At 30.0% G+C, this 18,429-nt stretch overlaps 2 protein-coding genes across 2 annotated transcripts; both read right to left on the bottom strand.

The window, feature by feature from the left end:
• Nucleotides 1-8,758: 8,758 nt before the first annotated feature.
• Nucleotides 8,759-17,364, bottom strand: LOC111620386 (patched domain-containing protein 3-like). Its single transcript, XM_023362302.1, has 4 exons — nucleotides 17,214-17,364; nucleotides 17,040-17,132; nucleotides 16,818-16,883; nucleotides 8,759-9,978 (listed from the first exon to the last, which is right to left on the bottom strand). Exons 1-4 carry the CDS (start codon nucleotides 17,362-17,364, stop codon nucleotides 8,759-8,761), a joined length of 1,530 nt encoding a protein of 509 aa, XP_023218070.1.
• Nucleotides 17,365-17,535: 171 nt separating this feature from the next.
• LOC111620402 (patched domain-containing protein 3-like) lies at nucleotides 17,536-18,210 on the bottom strand. Its single transcript, XM_023362320.1, has one exon. It carries the CDS (start codon nucleotides 18,208-18,210, stop codon nucleotides 17,536-17,538), a length of 675 nt encoding a protein of 224 aa, XP_023218088.1.
• Nucleotides 18,211-18,429: the final 219 nt, after the last annotated feature.

The following is an 18,429-nucleotide window of genomic DNA, read 5'->3' as shown; positions in this document are numbered from 1 at the left end:
ACAATTAATTTATTGTAATTATCAAAATGTTCACTACATGGCAGCCTAACCGCCTATCTCTAGACAACTTACTTTATATCTAATTTTTAAATTAGCCTTATTATAGTCAGGAAATTCGGCAAATTGTTTGGCAATATTATTAATATTTTTAATATAGAAACAGAAACTGAAGCACACATTACAATAATTATGTACAATATGTACAATAATTTTACAATCATTTAGAAAATTCAATAGGTACAAATGAATGTTATGAAATTTGAAATAATTTGTAAGAATAAAGGCCATGTGTACAGAGATCTATATGGAAATGATCCTCCTCTGTCAGGCGAAATGTCTTTCACGTTAATATAGACTAGACTAATTGTGGACTCTGAGAGAGCATCAGTTCTAAATTATGCCGCTGTGGGAAATTACACCTACTTGATTAGTTCAAAGCAGACAAATACCTATATCGAATTTTATTACTCGTTTAGTGTTGGGTGGGTTGTTTTGCACGTGTGAGAACCGAATCACAAGGGGTTTCGATTACGTAACATCTACATGTGGGCGCAAGATTCAGAGATGTCTTTTGTTCGGGTCAGTCGAACGACCTGGACATGAATGGATTATTCCGGACTGTTATAACCAGCCTACTTGTAGTTCTTTGTGAGAGATTAAACGGGAATTTTACGATTAGAAATATCTACACCACACTTAAATCATAAATGATACTATTATCCCTGCAGTAAATGACCTGGATCTCACAGACCGACGTAATTTTTGCAGTTTATATTCGTTACGTACTTATATAGGTAACGAATAATTTCTGATACATTCCTACTCAAAATAGTAGTACAAATTTATGTGAAATTCAAACTGAATAAATTTAATCTGTGGCTAGCTGACAATTCGGGTCTAATAGACCAGGCCATTCACTCGTGTAAGTGTTTTTTCGTGCATTGTATACATATGAGTAGTAGTGGTTTGAGCCATACTGATCACAAAATTAATTTTCTAATTACAAATTTAGATTAAATTAATTTTATTTTAACAATAAGGAAAGTTTAATACAGTATATTCTTTCTAATTATAAAATTTATAATTATAAAATTAATTTGCAATAATAATAATTTCAGAACAAATGATCAAAAATAATAATTTCACATTACAAACCTCTCGAATAAATTAAGATTATAAATATTTAGAGAACTTTTTGTTTTTTCATTTTAGTTTTCATAAAATATCTTGTAACAATAAGGCAAAGTTTCTGTATTAATTATTAAATGTTTTAATATCGAATAAAATTAAAACACAATAATTGTATGAAATAATATAACACCAAAATTAATCTTTTATATTTATACATGAATAGATCAAATAAGTTTTATTTTATTTAAGCTTTTCCAGTTTTTTCATTCACTTTATCTAAAACATGGCATTCTCCTGGTGTAATTTCTGATATTTTATAAATTAAGATTACAAATAATTTGTCGAGTAATAGTTTTATTATCAACACTAGAATGAATTGTTTTCTTGATGGATAAAATTAAAACACAATAATTGTATGAAATAATATAACACCAAAATTAATCTTTTATATTTATACATGAATAGATCAAATAAGTTTTATTTTATTTAAGCTTTTCCAGTTTTTTCATTCACTTTATCTAAAACATGGCATTCTCCTGGTGTAATTTCTGATATTTTATAAATTAAGATTACAAATAATTTGTTAAGTAATAGTTTTATCATCAATACTAGAATTAATTATTTTCTCGGTGGATATTTGTCTTAATATTTTGGTACATGACAGTTTGAAATAATATACAGTAGAGCATCGTTTATCCGAATCATTTGGAAACCGGGGTTGTTCGGATAACTTATTTTCGGATAACGGATTATGTACGAAAAAATATATTAACCTATCCCGTGTTGAATTTTTTTCTGTTGCGTGTCGCTTCGTCGCCTAACGTAAACTTTTTAAAATAAAAATCATGATTATTGTATCGTTAAAAATTATTTTTTTATTTTGTATAAGAAATATAAATATATTGAAAAATAGGAAAAGAAAACAATATATACTTTAGAAGTTAATCTAGTATCGAAAACGTTCGATTCGGCACAACACACAGTCCTCAGAAAAACACCACACAAAAGTGCCAGTGTTGCCAGCTAAAACACACACATCAACTAAAAAATATTGGAGTAGCCCAAGATATAGCCAAAGATTGCAGCGCCACATCACTAGCAAAAATTTAAATTTGACGACTGGAATTCTTTCGGATAACTGACGTTCAGTATAACCGACATTCGTATAAACGACGCTCTACTGTATCACTGAAATTATTTTGAAAAGGTTTTTATTTTCACGTTACAGTTTATTTCAGATCACAAAATTAATTTTTTGAGTAAATTACGGTACTATCGAATAAATTAAAATTACAAATAATTTTTAAAACTGAATTAAGATTGAAAATAATAATTTGTTGAATAGAATTATTTCAGATCACAAAATTAATTTTTCAATTACAAATCTTAATTAAATTAATTTTATTTTAACAATAAGGCTGTATTAATTATTAAATGTTTTAATATCCAGTAAAATTAAAACACGATAATTGTATGAAATAATATACATTAGAGCGCCGTTTATCCGAAACGTTGGTTGTCTGAAAGAATTCCAGTCGTCAAATTAAAATTTTCGCTAGTGATGTGGCGCTGCAATCTTTGGCTATATCTTGGGCTACTCCAATATTTTTTTGTTGATGTATGTGTTTTTGCTAGCAGCACTGGCACTTTTGTGTGGTGTTTTTCTGAGGACTATGTGTCCTGCCGAATCGAACATTTTTGATACTAGATTAACTTCTAAAGTATATATTGTTTTCTTTTTCTATTTTTCAATATATTTATATTTCTTATACAAAATAAAGAAATAATTTTTAACGATACAATAATCACGATTATTATTTTAAAAAGTTTACGTTAGGCTTAACATCGACGAAAAATTGAACGCGAAGCGACACGCAACGGAAAAAAATTTCAACACGAAATAGGTTAATACATTTTTTCGTACATAATCGGTTATTTAAAAAATAATTTATCCTAACAACCCCGGTTCCCAATTGATTCGGATAAACGACGCTCTACTGTAACACCAAAACAAAATTATATTATAAATTTTTTTATTATACAAGAATTGTACACTTTTTTTCCTACATCCCCTTAAAGATGGGACATACGAAATCGTAATATCACTGGTTTAACATCGAAATCCGTGAGTAATATAAAATCAGAGAGCGGAATAAATATATCAAATATTTTAACAAATTTTTTAAAACTCCTGTCAACTATAAAGAAAACTATTATAAAACATATAGGTAAATTCTTATCGGTTGGATTAAATTATAAATCTACTCGTGATTCACGTAATCGGGCGAGGGCAGCCAAATATCTAGCAGGCGGGCAGCTAACAGCTAGGAACCGGTCCTGAATGGAATTGAATGCGTTATACGTATACCAGCCAACCCGAGGTCCTAGGCTTCCACTAGCTAAACCGAATGAGGTTGATGCTCTGTAAAGCGCATGCGCGAATCTAGCTTTTTTGATGCTGACAATACAGCGTTCCACTCCGCTACTCCGCCACTAATATTCGAATATACAATAGCAATCTTATGTTTTTTCACGTGTAGTATAGAAATATGTAATAAGATACATAATGCGGTTATGATAAAATATTGTGCGATTATTTTTATATAATTAAAATTAATATGTATTTATTTTTTAGAAAATACAAGGGAAGCGGCGCATCCACCGCTTGTAAAGACGGCACGCCATTGGTAGACTACCTCACAGCCAATTCAAGTTATAAAATTCCTTTTATTGCTTTTTTACATATGCATTTCGAAAAGAAGGTAGAAATGTTGGAACACGATATAAACTATTTCAGATGCTTTTTATTAAGAGAACATACTCCAAATTCCCTAAAATTAAAAAGAACAATAAAAAATATAATACCAAAACATATCATTTGAAAAATTGAAAAAAAATAATAAAAGCTGCAATTAGGAGCAAAATTTTAAAATGGAATAATTTAAAGTATCATTTAAGGAAAGTATTACACCCATATAATTATAAAGAAAATTCGTACAAAGGAATTGCTAATAAATATAAATACAAAAAAGATACAAAATTACATAATCTATTAAAGTACCCAATCCCTAAGAAAAAGAATATATGGGTAGATAATCTAATCATCAACAAAACTGATATACAAATCCCTAAATGTATAAAGAATTTCCTAGCTTTAGGTATAGATTATAATATACCTATAGATAAGATAACTATAGATTTAATAGCAAATATAGGCAAAAATATAAAAGATTTACCAATAAAAAAGGAAAAAAACTAATTTAATTGGTTCTGTCATTAATGACATGAAGCATATACTCCCAAAAAATAAGTTTAAAATAAATAAATATAAAACAAATTTAAATAAGACTATAAATTTTAAAAAACTAATAATTTATCTATTATCAAAGCTGATAAAACGAAACAACTCATAATAATAAGTAATAGTGATTTGGAAAACAAAACAAAAGAACAAATTAACGACGAACAATATATCAAATTAGATAATAACCCATATGAAAAATAAAAAAAGATTTAACGACAATAATGAAAAATATGTACAGTAGAGCATCGATTATCCGAATCAATTGGAGACGGGTTGTTCGGGAAAAATATCGATGTTTCGGATAACCGATTGTGTACGAAAAAATATATTAACCTATTCCATGTTGAATTTTTTCTCCGTTGCGTGTCGCTTTGCGTTGAATTTTCGTCGATGTTAAGCCTAATGAAGACTATTGTATCGTTAAAAATATTTTTATTTTATACAAATAAAATAAATATATTGAAAAATATAAAAGCAATAAAAAAATTATACTTCAGAAGTTAATCTAGTATCAAAAACGTAAAATATTTGAGTAACCCAAGGCATGGCCAAAGATTGCAGCGCCACAGCGCTGGCGAAAATTTAAATTTGCTGTCTGGAATTCTTTCGGATTATTGACGTTTCGGATAATCGACGCTCTACTGTATTCGAATAACAAAATTAATGAAGTAGATAAAAATAACATACTTAGTTTCAGAAATAATAGAATCCCAACATTAAATATACGATTAAAAACACATAAAAAAGAAAAAAAGACACAGACTCATAGATTTTAGATATTCAATACTGTACAATTTAGAAAATTATATTAAAAACAATTTTAAAATACTGAAGATTCCACAAATAGTATAAAAAATGCTGATGAAGTTACTAATATAATTCAAAACATAAAAAAAGACAAAACAGACACATTAATAAGTTTAGATGTAAAAAATATGTACCCAAACATAAAATGGAAATTAATAAAAAACAACCTGATACAATCCTGACCAAACATTAATATATCTTGTAAAATTGGCATATAAAAAAAATTATTTTGAAGTTTTGTAATAATTTTTATAGACAAACTGATGACGTTAGCACAGAGTCAAAGATGGGGCCAAAATTGGCTGAATTAGTAATGAAAGATATAAATAAAACAAAATACAAAACATTCTTGGTATTAAAACTGTAATGAGATATGTAGATGATTACTTATTGATTTTAAATAATTAGATAACAAATGAGAGGATGATTTTAAATACGATAAATAATACAGAACAAAATATAGAATTTGATATAAAATTAAAAAATATATATAATAAAATTAATTTTTTGGATATAACTATAACAAAAGAAAAAGAGAAATTCTCATTTAACATGTATAAAAAACCATCTAATATAAATAAAACAATCAGTTATTACTCACATACCCCAATAGCTATTAAAAAGTATACATATATAATAGAATTTAAAAAATTTTACACAAGAACAACCAACAAAAATGAATGCATAATGGAATTAAACGAATTAGATTATAAATTAATCCTCAATAATTACCCAAAAAGAACGTTAAAAATTTGGTACACACAATATTACAAAAATAGATTTAATATAAAAAATAAGAGAGAGAAAGATTACAAAGCCTTTCCTTATATAACTAATATTATCGATAACTGTTTCAAACTTTTAAACAAGGTTAATGTAGTTTTGGCCCCATCTTTGACCAATAAAATCTCACATGAAATTCATAAACTAGAAAAACACAAAACCAATGTTGATAAATTGAAAGAAAAACTAGAATTGTTTATAAAATTAATTGTAACTGTCAAAATCCGAAAAAATACATAGGAGAAACAGGAAAAACTTTAGAATTACGTATTAAAAAATATGAAGTTGCCATAAGACTAAAACATAATAACTCCCCTTGGTTTATCCACATCAAAAATAGCAACTGCCAAATAGATAGAAATAATCCTACACAATGCCAGCCCGAGGCAAGTTTTAGGATGGAGCGAGATCCTATTACTGCGCCCCCCCTTGGTTGCCCCTAATTTATACTCTTTAATTTTCTTTACCACTGAGGCGCCCCCTAAGGCTTAGCGCCTGGAGCGGCTGCTCTGTTCGCCCTATGGTAGGGCCGGCTCTGATCCTACACTATGAAAAACACATTTATAAATGTAAATTCAATGAACACATAGAGATAATAAAATACAATAATGATAATTTAATAAACGTGTCAAATGGTATGCAAATCGACCAACAATAGTACAACATAATAGAGGGTAAAAGAAAACATCAGTTAATTATATCATAAAAATTATATATTGTCGCGAAAAACCTTTTTGTATTTTAATGGTCTTGAAAGGATATACAACATATACCGTTAAATTTTGAAAATAATTAGCTTTTAATTAGTAAGAAACCTGTATGTATATTTTTGTTTCTTAAGATGTTTTAAATATTATTGTAAAATGTTACTTAATAACATAATTTATAATTACTAGTATACCAAGCTGTACATCTATCGATATAACGCGATAAACGCCCTTAATGCCATCGTTTAAGTTTGTAAAAATATTGTAAATGAGACTAAAAGTACCGTATAAGTGTGAAATTAAGCCATTGTAACCTATGGAGACTCTTAAGGTATTATGAAGGATGTTTTGATTGTTTTATATACATTTTCTACTCGCGCTGCTTTTTATCAATTTTATAATTTAAAAATTTATTTTGTAGCACTGAAGAAGAGCTAGAAAATTAACCTGGCTCGAAATGCATATGTAAAAAAGCAATAAAACGAGTTTTATAACCTGAATTGGCTGTGAGGTAGTCTACCGAAAGTTTTTTTTCGGATTGAAGAGACGTTACTTAATAAATATATAAACAGCTACCATTAGAAAATTCAGAAAAGTAAATAAAGGTAAAAATCTTCAGTCATCATTTTCTGCTCGCCTGACACCCTTTCTCATTCTTATATAAAACAAAGTCTGAAATAAATATATTACGAATATAAAAAGCAAAACTGCTTTTAACGTAAATAACAATTACAGCAGGACCGTTCGGTAGATTTTCTAAGTATGATGCAAGTCTTTGAAATGCCTTATATGTTTTTTGCCGCCCCTTATATAAATTATTAGTCTTATATAGGTTATAATTCTTATTATTTGGTGTATCTTACCATGGCCGTGCAGTAGATTTCCTAAGTATGACGCAAGTCTTTGAAATTCTGCCCCTTAAATGTTTTTTATGCCGCCCCCTCACGGTGTCGCCTGATGCGGCTGCATCTCTGCATCATAGCACGGCACGGCCCTGAATTACAGTGTTAGTGAAACAGAAGAAATACAAGTTGAAGATTGCCTTTGCTGGAAAATGATTCTATCAAAGCAAACCGTCTCAACTGCAATTATATTAATACAGTAGAACCTCGAAAACTCGGCCTAATGTGGACCGAAGGGTGGCCGAGTTTGTGAAAATGCCGGGTTATCGGGAATGGGGTTAAAAAATATAAGTACGAGTGTTTCCTCAGAAAATACTGTACTGTACTTGTATGTATTGTTTACTTGAGTATATAACAGAGAATAAACTGCCCAAATACCCTTAAACAAAGGGAAAGTACGTACTTTATGAAGGCATAGATCCTTTACTACATGAAAATGAAAATTAATGAATACACTGTGTACAGTAATTTATCTGATAAGACAGACCTCAGAAAAATACTTTATGAGAGCTTTTATACTTTTATAAAGCTGTCTATAATATAAATTAATTAACTAAGGATTTTTTTGCCCTGCCAGGGTGTGGCCGAGTTATCCGGAGTGCCGGGTTATCGAGAGCCGAGTTTTCGAGGTTCTACTGTATAACGTAAATTTCAAATGTTACTAAACTACTATCAATTTCTTAACGTAAAAATCGTTTTAATACATTAGGTAAACACAAAATATAACTCTACTGAATTCTTATCCGATAAAAATTTTAAAAATCCTAAAGTTTCTAAAATTTTGAATGAAAATCCGTTATATTATTTAAATATACATTTCTAATGCATATATAATTTATTATAACAAGATTATAGTAAAATGAAATATTACTAACATTTTACTCCTAAATACTGACGTCAAATAACATAAAAATTTTAAAAATTCTCGATGTAAAATACTTGAAAAATAACATACTACATTGTGTCGGATCTCGAGAAGTAACTATTCATACAATTATTAAATTAAATTTTCTTGTACGATTGAGATTAACTGGAAAATAATGTCTCAAAGTTTTAAAACTGTAAGTTATATTTTATAATTACAATAGTAAATTCTTTGGTGACATTTCTCTTAACTGCTGATCTTATATTATGTTATTAGCTTTAGGAAAGATTGAGAAAATCAAAGAAAGAACCACAGGAATGAATATCAATGCATGAAATGCAGTTTCCAATGCGATAAGAAATACAATTTTCACAAATATAATAAAAGCGTACATATCTCTGTATACAAATAAAATTCCTAAAATGGTTGACAGAGATCCTTGACATATTGGATAGCCGATACGATACAGACTGTCTTTCATTTTTTCATTGGGGTTTTGATACAACGAACAAATATAGGCGTAAGATATGTGAGCCGGGTAATTTACGCAGAATCCGACACATAATATCAGACTCATCATAGATAAAATGTCCATGTTTATACCCCACAGAGACATGTATCCTAAAGTTTCTAAAATGGTAGATGTTACCGATATTGCAACGAGAACAGCAACGACAATGTTTGGTATGATAACTACGAAAAGAATCATAACCAAAAGTGAAGTGATCCAAAATAAATCGGTAATTGTACGTCCAATTATAATTCCTTGTTCGTACAGAGGTGCGACTGCTGCATAAACAAGAACAGGAAAATCAATTTCGTCAGCAATTTTCCACAGAGTTTTTAACACTTCCATTTCAGCTGCTTGACTTAACGTATAATTTACAAAGATGTGAAATCTGCTAGTTAAAATATCGGATACATCAGAATTAAATGTGATATCGTTGGAGAATTGTTCCGCTGATTTAAATTTCAGGAAAACATTGCAAAGTCCATCCAAGAAATCTTGTTTAACCGACATGTTATATCCTCGTAATGAATATTTTGCTAGCGGGTGATTTTGGAATTCTTTGTAATATTTTAACCAAGATACTGTTAATCGGGAATCTGCAAAGTATGGAAGACTTTCGAATTTCTTGAGTAGTTCATCCACTAATTTCTGTACATTTAAATCTGAATAATCAAGTGTGCTGTTAATGATTATTTGATAAGGAAACGTATAACGGCCGAAACTGTTATAATGTATTCTAATACCCTGTGTTATTATTGATTCTTGTGGATATAACTTAGTAAAGTCTACACCGTGTTTTATAGTTAAGGCTCCCCATATTCCAAATGATAAATTTAGAAAGTAAACGATGATAACTGTTATCTTCATTACCTTCATAGATAAAATTTTTCCCAACTTGTCCCTAAAGCATACCATTGTTGGCTCATCAATAGACACTTCATCTTCTGTAGAAGAATGTTCAATAGCTTCTGAAAATAAGACTTAACCATTTAGAATATATATACAACTTCTTACTAAAAAACAAATTTCAGAATCATGTTTAGTTAGTTTTTAAATAATTTTTATAACAATAATTAGTTGCAAAATAATCTATATCTATATCTATATATATATATATAAACATGTATGTCCCTATATCTCACTTTTTCGCCAAAACTACACATCGCACGTGAATGGTGTTTGTATGTGGTGGTAGCCCCAAGTCTCCATTCGTGGATAGGGGTGGTTGCGTCTCGATAGCTATAAGGGTGCGGGAGATATAAGGCTGAAAGCGGTTAAAAGTGGTATTCTATTTCGAATGTTTTGTTCGATTTTTTCGAATTTGTTCGAATNAAATCAAAACTCTTTGATGGGCATTTACTCCATACCAATAAAAGACCACCAGTTTGATTCTGATATAGTTTATGTGGGAGCTACTTTGCAATCCTTAGAGCATAGGGTCATATAGGATCAAAGAACACAAGTACTCAGTTAACAAGAACCTAGACAGTATGATTCTAGCATCATTTGCCAACCAACATGATGTTAATGTTTTATGGGACCAGGCTTCATCATTAGGCCTACAATTAACAAACATACAATCAGGGATCTTGAAAAGCTAGATATATATAAAGCACAAGTAAAAAGCAAGGTGTATTAATCATAGAGATGCAGATTCTTTCTCAATAGCATGGAAATCATTTTATGATGATAGGCAATAATAGGATATAGTGATGCAAACACACATTTTTTTATATATATATATATTTATATATATAACTATACTATTACATACAAATAAAAACCCAGCGAAGCGGGATCTTGCAGCTAGTTAATAAATAAAAGATATCAGCAAAACACAGAAATGGAAACTGTCCAGTCATTTCATTAAATCACGTAAAAGAATACAAAACAATTACATTTTTGTACTATAGTTTTCGCCTTGATTTTTATGTTAACGAAAGATTGTTTTTTTTCTTAAATTAAAACAGAAAACAGCCGCTAACGAAAGAGGCAAGAGAGGAAGGGAGAAGGAAAATCAGCAGTTAGAAAGGATGCATTCTTCTCAGTGGCTTACGTAAGGTTAATACTCCCTTTGTGTTAATGTTCACGTGGAAGTTTTCGGCTACAAAGACTTGTGTTAAAAAAGCCTGATTTGTAACATACATTAAAATGTAGTGCAGCCACAAATAATTTAGAAAGAGCAAAATTTAATGCTCGACGATTAAATAAATACTCAAACTATATGATACCAATAAATGTAATTTTAAAGGTATATAAAACTTGGAATTCAATTAACAAGCCAAAAAATAAAGTTGTAAAGGTTAATCCCTTATTACAAAAAATTTCGCATTAAAGTGTCACATGAGTTTAGACGACTCATCAAAGACAACTCTGTGTATACTAGTTATATAACAAAACATTTTAAGTCTGCAATAATGTTAACAGAAAATTGATTATATAAAATACTTCTATTGTCATGTCAATTATAAAATGTGTAACTCAGAACAAGATATGTTGTGAGTACTGAATTTCTTCTAATATTACGTATGCAAGAACACGGCAAGTTACCAGTGTGTTGATGTTATTTTTAATATTATTTAAATGTAAATAAACTCGAGAGGTGTATATACATGCGTAATTTTGGACTAAATCTCCGAATCTTGATTTGTCTCTGAATTACTTTCACGTGATGTAGAATTTTGTTTAATAAATTTTCTTCATATTGGTAATCCATAATTGTGAAAGTAATAGCATTTTCTATTAATAATGTGATCCGCAATCCAATGACTTACAGGTTTATTATCTGTTATAATAGATGAACAAAATTTTGCCTGTTTTTTCTTATAATGTTTTAGTAATTGGTTCGATGCGTATACACCACCAAATCCTATGCAAATATATTCACTGTACGTTAATTAAGCTCCAAAAAGTTAAAGCAGGGGTGTCCAAACCGCGGACCGCGGGCCGCATGCGGCTTAAGGCAAGTTCCAATGCGGCCCAATAAACGTGTAAACAAAACCGGCAAATGTTTTAATTTTTTTTATTATATATTTATTTCAACGGTATAAACTCAAGAAAGAAGTTTCACAAAGCCGTAAACCTTCATTCATATTTTATTTCTGAGTGGAAAGGAAATATTTTTAAATACTTGGAGATGTGTGAATGAGGAATGATTACTAAATAAAGCTGGAGCTGTGACTCAAAGGATTATAGATCCAAATTTGGGAAAAGGAGGAAAGGTAAAAAAGGACAAAAGATAAAAAGTAGTGAGAAAGGTTAAATAAAGCTTCTGTTATGCGAATATTGACCCTTAATTTACCAACCTTTCTCACTTCTTTATCTTTCGTCCTTTCTCTTTTTTTCTCGCATTTATGTCTTTAATCCTTTGAGTCACAACTTCAGCTTTATTTTATATTTCTTCCAACGTTGCAAGATTTGGCTACATTTGCGCCAAATGTGGCTACTTTTATGGTTTGACATAAAAAATATCACTTAGCGTTTTGGCTATTTCTTGGGCTGCATATTATTTATATATTAGTTGAAAAAATGCACTTTAAAATGGTGTTTCGTCGCTTTTTATTAATTAGAGACCCAAATAAAACAAATATTTGTGTTTTCAAATAAATTTTCTTTTGTCATTTTTATAGTAAATGAATTTATCTATTTCTAAGTAAAAATAGAAAGTGTAGAAGTAATTTTTTAAAATATCCTTTTTCGTGATAAAGATTTAATACTTATTATTATAATCTGGACATGTTAATCCTTAAATATACTTGTATATTGGGCCACAAGTATATATTATATACTTGTGGCCCAAAACTCCTTGACTTCTTCCAATGCGGCCCAGAAAAACAAAAAAGTTGGACACCCCTGATTTAAAGCTTTACAAAATTTTATTTTTATTGGTAAATTACCGTACAGTAATACCTCGACTTACGTTACCCCGACTTACGCGAACCCGGAGTTACGCGATTTTCAAATCTCGTAGATTCGTCTTTTTTCTGAGCTCCACGCAACTCTTGATTACTCACGCCCCCCACAATATTGGTCAGCTTACATGTTCGGAAATGTCGCGCGGATCGACGCATAGCTACAATTTATTTTGTGTTATTTATTTTTGTGTTTGTTTTATCTACGGAGACTCGAGAGACTCTACTATGTCATCCAAATGAAGTAGAACTGATTCTTCTGCATCAAACAAGAAAAGAAAAACTTTATCTTTGGAATGTAAAGTTAACATTATGAAACAAAAATGAAAATTTGTGAGTCGGCAAAGAAGTTTAATCTACCGGAATCGATGGTCAGAACAACTATAAAAGGTAAAGAAAAAATTCTCGAAGCTGCGAAAAATGCTTAATCTTTAAATTCAAGCATCATTCGTAAACGTCACGGTATTATCCCTGAGATGGAAACAATGTTAAAATTATGGTGTGATAATCAAGTAATTGTGAAAAATTGTATAATAATATAATATGTTATACATATGTATTATCTAAGATTTTATTAAACATTTTTTTTCTAAAATATTGCTTTTTTTAGTCTCCGGTCCCAATTAAAAATTATTTGTATGTATTTATATGCGAAATTATACACCGACTTACGCGAATTTGACTTACGCGGTTATCGCTTGGTCCAACCTATCGCGTAAGTTCGGGGTATTACTGTATTTTCATTTTCATTTTCATAAAGGGGATGAAGACTCGGGACTACTCATTGGTATTGCCCGAGTGTGAAGAAGAGTAGAGGAAAGGTAGTTAAGGGAAGAGGCAAAGGAGAAAAAATAAACCGAGATAAGAAAGGAAATGAAAAAGGAAAGTTTCATGGGCGCCCAGCCTGTTTTATTAAGAATCAAATGAAACATACAGATATGGCTCCTAGCCATCAGATACAGACAATAATTGCAATATTTACTGTATGTACAATTGAAGACAGTTAAATTACCGTATTGAATAAAACTATCATCAATCATGAATATTCAAAGACAATTGGAATTTAGATTCTAATGATGAAAAAGGAAGGGATTTGAAAATATACTCCTACTAAAAGCCGTGTTAGATACTAATCCAATAATTTCTCTTAATGGTAACTGATGAATTATACCAAATGCTTTTATTTGTCGACTGTGGTAAAGTAAATAATTTAACTTTAAAATTGGCATTTTAATTACTATTTTATTCAAAGCTTCTTCAAGACCAATTATAATATTGGAAAAACATCACTTTTTCTAGAAAGTAATAAACCTTTTTGAATTTTTTTATACTAGAAAATAGAAACGTCGGAAAAATACGATCAATTTGTTTCTTATACTGTTTGTTATACTGTTACTTATACTAAACTTTCTGAAATAATTTTTAACAATGACAAATGTATATCATTTACATGATATGCTGAAATAATATCACAAAGTATATATATTTCAATATAGTAAAACGTCGTTTATCCGAAAGTCGGTTATCCGTAACGTCGGTTATCCGAAATAATTCCAGTCGGCAAATTTCAATTTTCGCTAGTGCCGTAGCGCTATAATCTTTGGCTATATCTTGGGCTACTCCAATATTATTTTAGTTGATGTGTGTGTTTTAGCTGGCAGCACTGGCACTTTTGTGTGGAGTTTTTTTGAGGACTGTGTGTCATGCTGAATCGAACGTTTTTGATACCATATTAACTTCTAAAGTAAAAATTTTTTTGTTTTTATATTTTTCAATATATTTATGCTGTTTGTACAAAATAAAGAAATAATTTTTAACGACACAATAGCCACGATTATTATTTTAAAAAATTTACGTTAGGCTTAGTATCGACAAAAATTCAACGCAACGCGACACGCAACGGAAAAAAATTTCAACATGGTATTGGTTAATATATTTTTTCGTGTGTAATCGGTTATCCGAAAAATAAGTTATCCAAACAACCCCAGTCCCCAATTGATTCGGATAAACGACGCTCTACTATATTTCAAGCAGATAAATCTATAGAATATTAACTAATATATTCTGTTTCAATAAATTTTTTATTAGTAAAACCTAATATAGCTCTTAATACATTTTTAAATTTTTATTTTTATATTTTTAGCTAAAGTTAATTTAACTTTCTTTTAAATAAAAATATATATTTAATTAATATCCAATACTTCTTTCAACGATTTTTTTTGTGTATGATACAATCCTATAGGTATTGTTTTCAGCTGTTTTTTATAGCAATACTAGCTGCAAGAACCCGCTTCGCTGGGCAAAAAGTAACGATGGTGAAGATTAACATAATTACATTATCGGCAATCTTACTCGTTTTCACAGAATGCAAGAATTAGGTCCCCCGTATTTGATTAGAGATCTAATCCCGATTCTATTTCTGAACGTCTCCTGTTCACGTCAAGTCAAACAAACTATTTTCAACGTTTCTGGAACGTTTACGATCGTTCTATAATCGAACCAATATTCGAATTTCATGTTCGAATTTAATTGGAATATTGTTCGAATTAAATTCGAACATTACTACTGTGCGTGTAAACACTGTAGCGTGTAAGTAGTTCCAATAATGTTCGAATTAAATTCGAACATTATTCGAACTACTTACACGCTACAGAGAGTTTAGGCAAGTAAGTTGAGTTTACTATCGTGTGTACAGTATTATATATAAATTAGGTACTATATATATAATTATATATTAAATTAATTTATTGTAACTTTATTATAATTATATATATACTTTCCGCCGTCCAGCGCCACGCTACGGAGAGTTTAGGCGAGTAAGTTGAGTTTACTATCGTCTGTACAGTATGTAAATTAGGTACCGTAAGTCTAATACAGTACTCTAATTTTATACATTTCTTGTGAAAGAAACATTTCTTATTCAACGGCCATTAAAATTATTTATATTAATGATGTCTCCAAAGTTCAACGAAGTTTTCGCAGAAAAATAACTTATCAGAAATCGCGGCCGCCGTTTGGTGCGCTGCTCCGCGACGAAAACAAGCTTAAGCAATGGCGACGTCGAACGGTGCACACTCGGTAAGTAATTCTACAATTTTTTGTTTATAGCATAGTTTATACGAATTATTCCCAAAAAATTATATGTGTTTTGGAAATGTTGAGTCGAATTAGTCTAGGAATCGATTAATTTTATGGAAGAAAACCTTTCAAACAGCCGTAGTCCGTAAACTTCACACGTGTCGGGCTGTGATTGGCTCATGTATTTAAGGATTCCTACAATCTGAAATACTTATAAAGTAGAACGTATCTACGCGTTATGGGGGGTATTTAAAATATATAGTATTTTGTAATCTTTTATTAAATAAATTTCATAATTATCATTTTTCAATAAGTCAAGATCTGAATTATTTTAGTTATTAAATTTTATAAATATTTAATTAGTTATATTAAACCAAGATTTGGAATAATACATTCTACTATAGAAACTTCCCATTTTCCAATTATAGGTTATAACAGTTTTGGAATGCGATCTGATCAAGTATTAGATGAAAATACATTCAAACTTGAATTACTTGGTAGAGTAAAATAAAATTCAGATTTCATTTCAACCATAATGCTTAATAATACGCCTATATAAACTCTAAATATTTTCAGAATATTAAACAATTATACATACTGATAATGTTTTATATATTAAATTCCCACACAAATTAAGTTTCCGCAAATCATTTCCCATTAATTAACAGAACACTTAAACGAAATAATGCATCATATACACAATACACTCACTCCTCATACTTTGCCAATAATCACTCTCTACAGTCTCGTATGGCATACAAATTATGAAAAATTCCATATTCCCTATATATACAATTTAAAAAGTTTAATGAGCTTACCGAAATTAACACGAAGTGCTTGTTGTTGTTGTTTCTCTTCTTTGTATCCTGATAATGCCATGCACCCTGCAAAAAACGTTATCTGATACAAAAACGTAAACACTATGCTGGTTGCGGAATAATAACAAAACATTCTTATAAGAGGAAAAGATGACATCATTCCAATGCAATAGGAAAATATGTTCGTCAACGATGTTAACGTTATAGAAATTCCTGCTTCACCGAATGTTTCTTCCATGCGTTTGTGTACTTTATGCTTGGGGTTTGATATTCTCCAACACGCCAACAATACGAAGGCATCATCGATCTCTGTCACTACATCAGAAAATCATTATTAATTGAAGAAATCACAATCGAAAAAAAAAAACAAATATAAAAGCGGGAGTAATTACTTACCGAGTACTAAAAATGGAATGGTGATGTTCCAAATACTATTTGGTACACCGACAATTGACATGAATCCGAAAGAGGTAACCACAGCCAGACCAGCCGATACGACACTTGCAACACCCAGAAGAGGCTTGCTTCTTGCCCAATTGTTGCTCATACATGTAACAGCAGTAAAAACAGAAATAAATGCAACCAGTGCCCCTATCATCGGTTTTATATTATTCTTTAATTGCGCATTTCGCTCTTCTATTGACCAGGCGTAATCAATAAAACACAGAACATGTTTAAATTGATAAATTCTTATTCGATTATAAACTTCTGTTCGCCATCATTCTATGACATTTTGTTTTTTCAGGTCGCTCTCGTCTGTGAAATACGTTAATCTCATAGCATTTGCTGTTTGAATGACATCGTTCTCATCTTCGATTACACCCCCAAAGTTGAGGGAATTCATTTGATAAGAGTATGTCAGCGGATCTATGTCGATCGGATACTTTAATTTCTTTTTTCTCTGCACTATATTGTCAATATCGGGCAATATTTCGATAATCGGATTTTCAAAACACTTTTCACCTACACGTCCACAAATATCTGAATATCCAATGTCTACACCTTCATCATTAATTGTTATATTTTTAATTAGTTGATCCGCCAAACTTATTTCTAGTAGCACATTTTTTTCGAGCATGTCACCACCACCTTTCTTTGTAAACATTACAAACACACATTTTGGTATGTTTGTATATCTTGTCGGATCAAAGAATTTCGATGTGTTAAAAGGAAACGTTTCTTCAACGAACTTCTTTGTATTATAGACTTTTTCTGAATCTGCGAATGTCAGTTCGATTGTGCTTGAGATTGTATTTATATTGAAGACGAATGCTGAGAATGTCGCTGTTATTAAAATAGGAATAAAAATAAAGCAGTACGGATGAAGTCCAATTAATCTTCCTAATTTTTGAAAAAGGAGCGAGAATCGTTTCCTTACACAGTCAATTTTCATGTTTTTATTTTTATTAATAGCAAGAAGATATTATTTTGTCTATAAAAAAAAGAAAATAGAACATTATTCGAATAAATTAAATTAAATGATTGACTAAAATTTAGATTTTGTATTTGAAAAGTTATATTTTAACCTAGTTCGAACGTATTAATAACTCGTTTTTATATAGTTTGAAAGTGAAAGCTATTAATTATTGTTTCTCTACACATGGTTTGTGAA

This window comes from Centruroides sculpturatus, unplaced genomic scaffold (genome assembly GCF_000671375.1).
Source record: "Centruroides sculpturatus isolate CEXI.00-Female unplaced genomic scaffold, Cexi_2.0 scaffold209, whole genome shotgun sequence".
In the NCBI taxonomy this organism is placed as follows: domain Eukaryota; kingdom Metazoa; phylum Arthropoda; class Arachnida; order Scorpiones; family Buthidae; genus Centruroides; species Centruroides sculpturatus.
The sequence above is the reverse complement of the archived record's forward strand: the minus strand, read 5'-3'. Positions and strand labels throughout refer to the sequence as shown.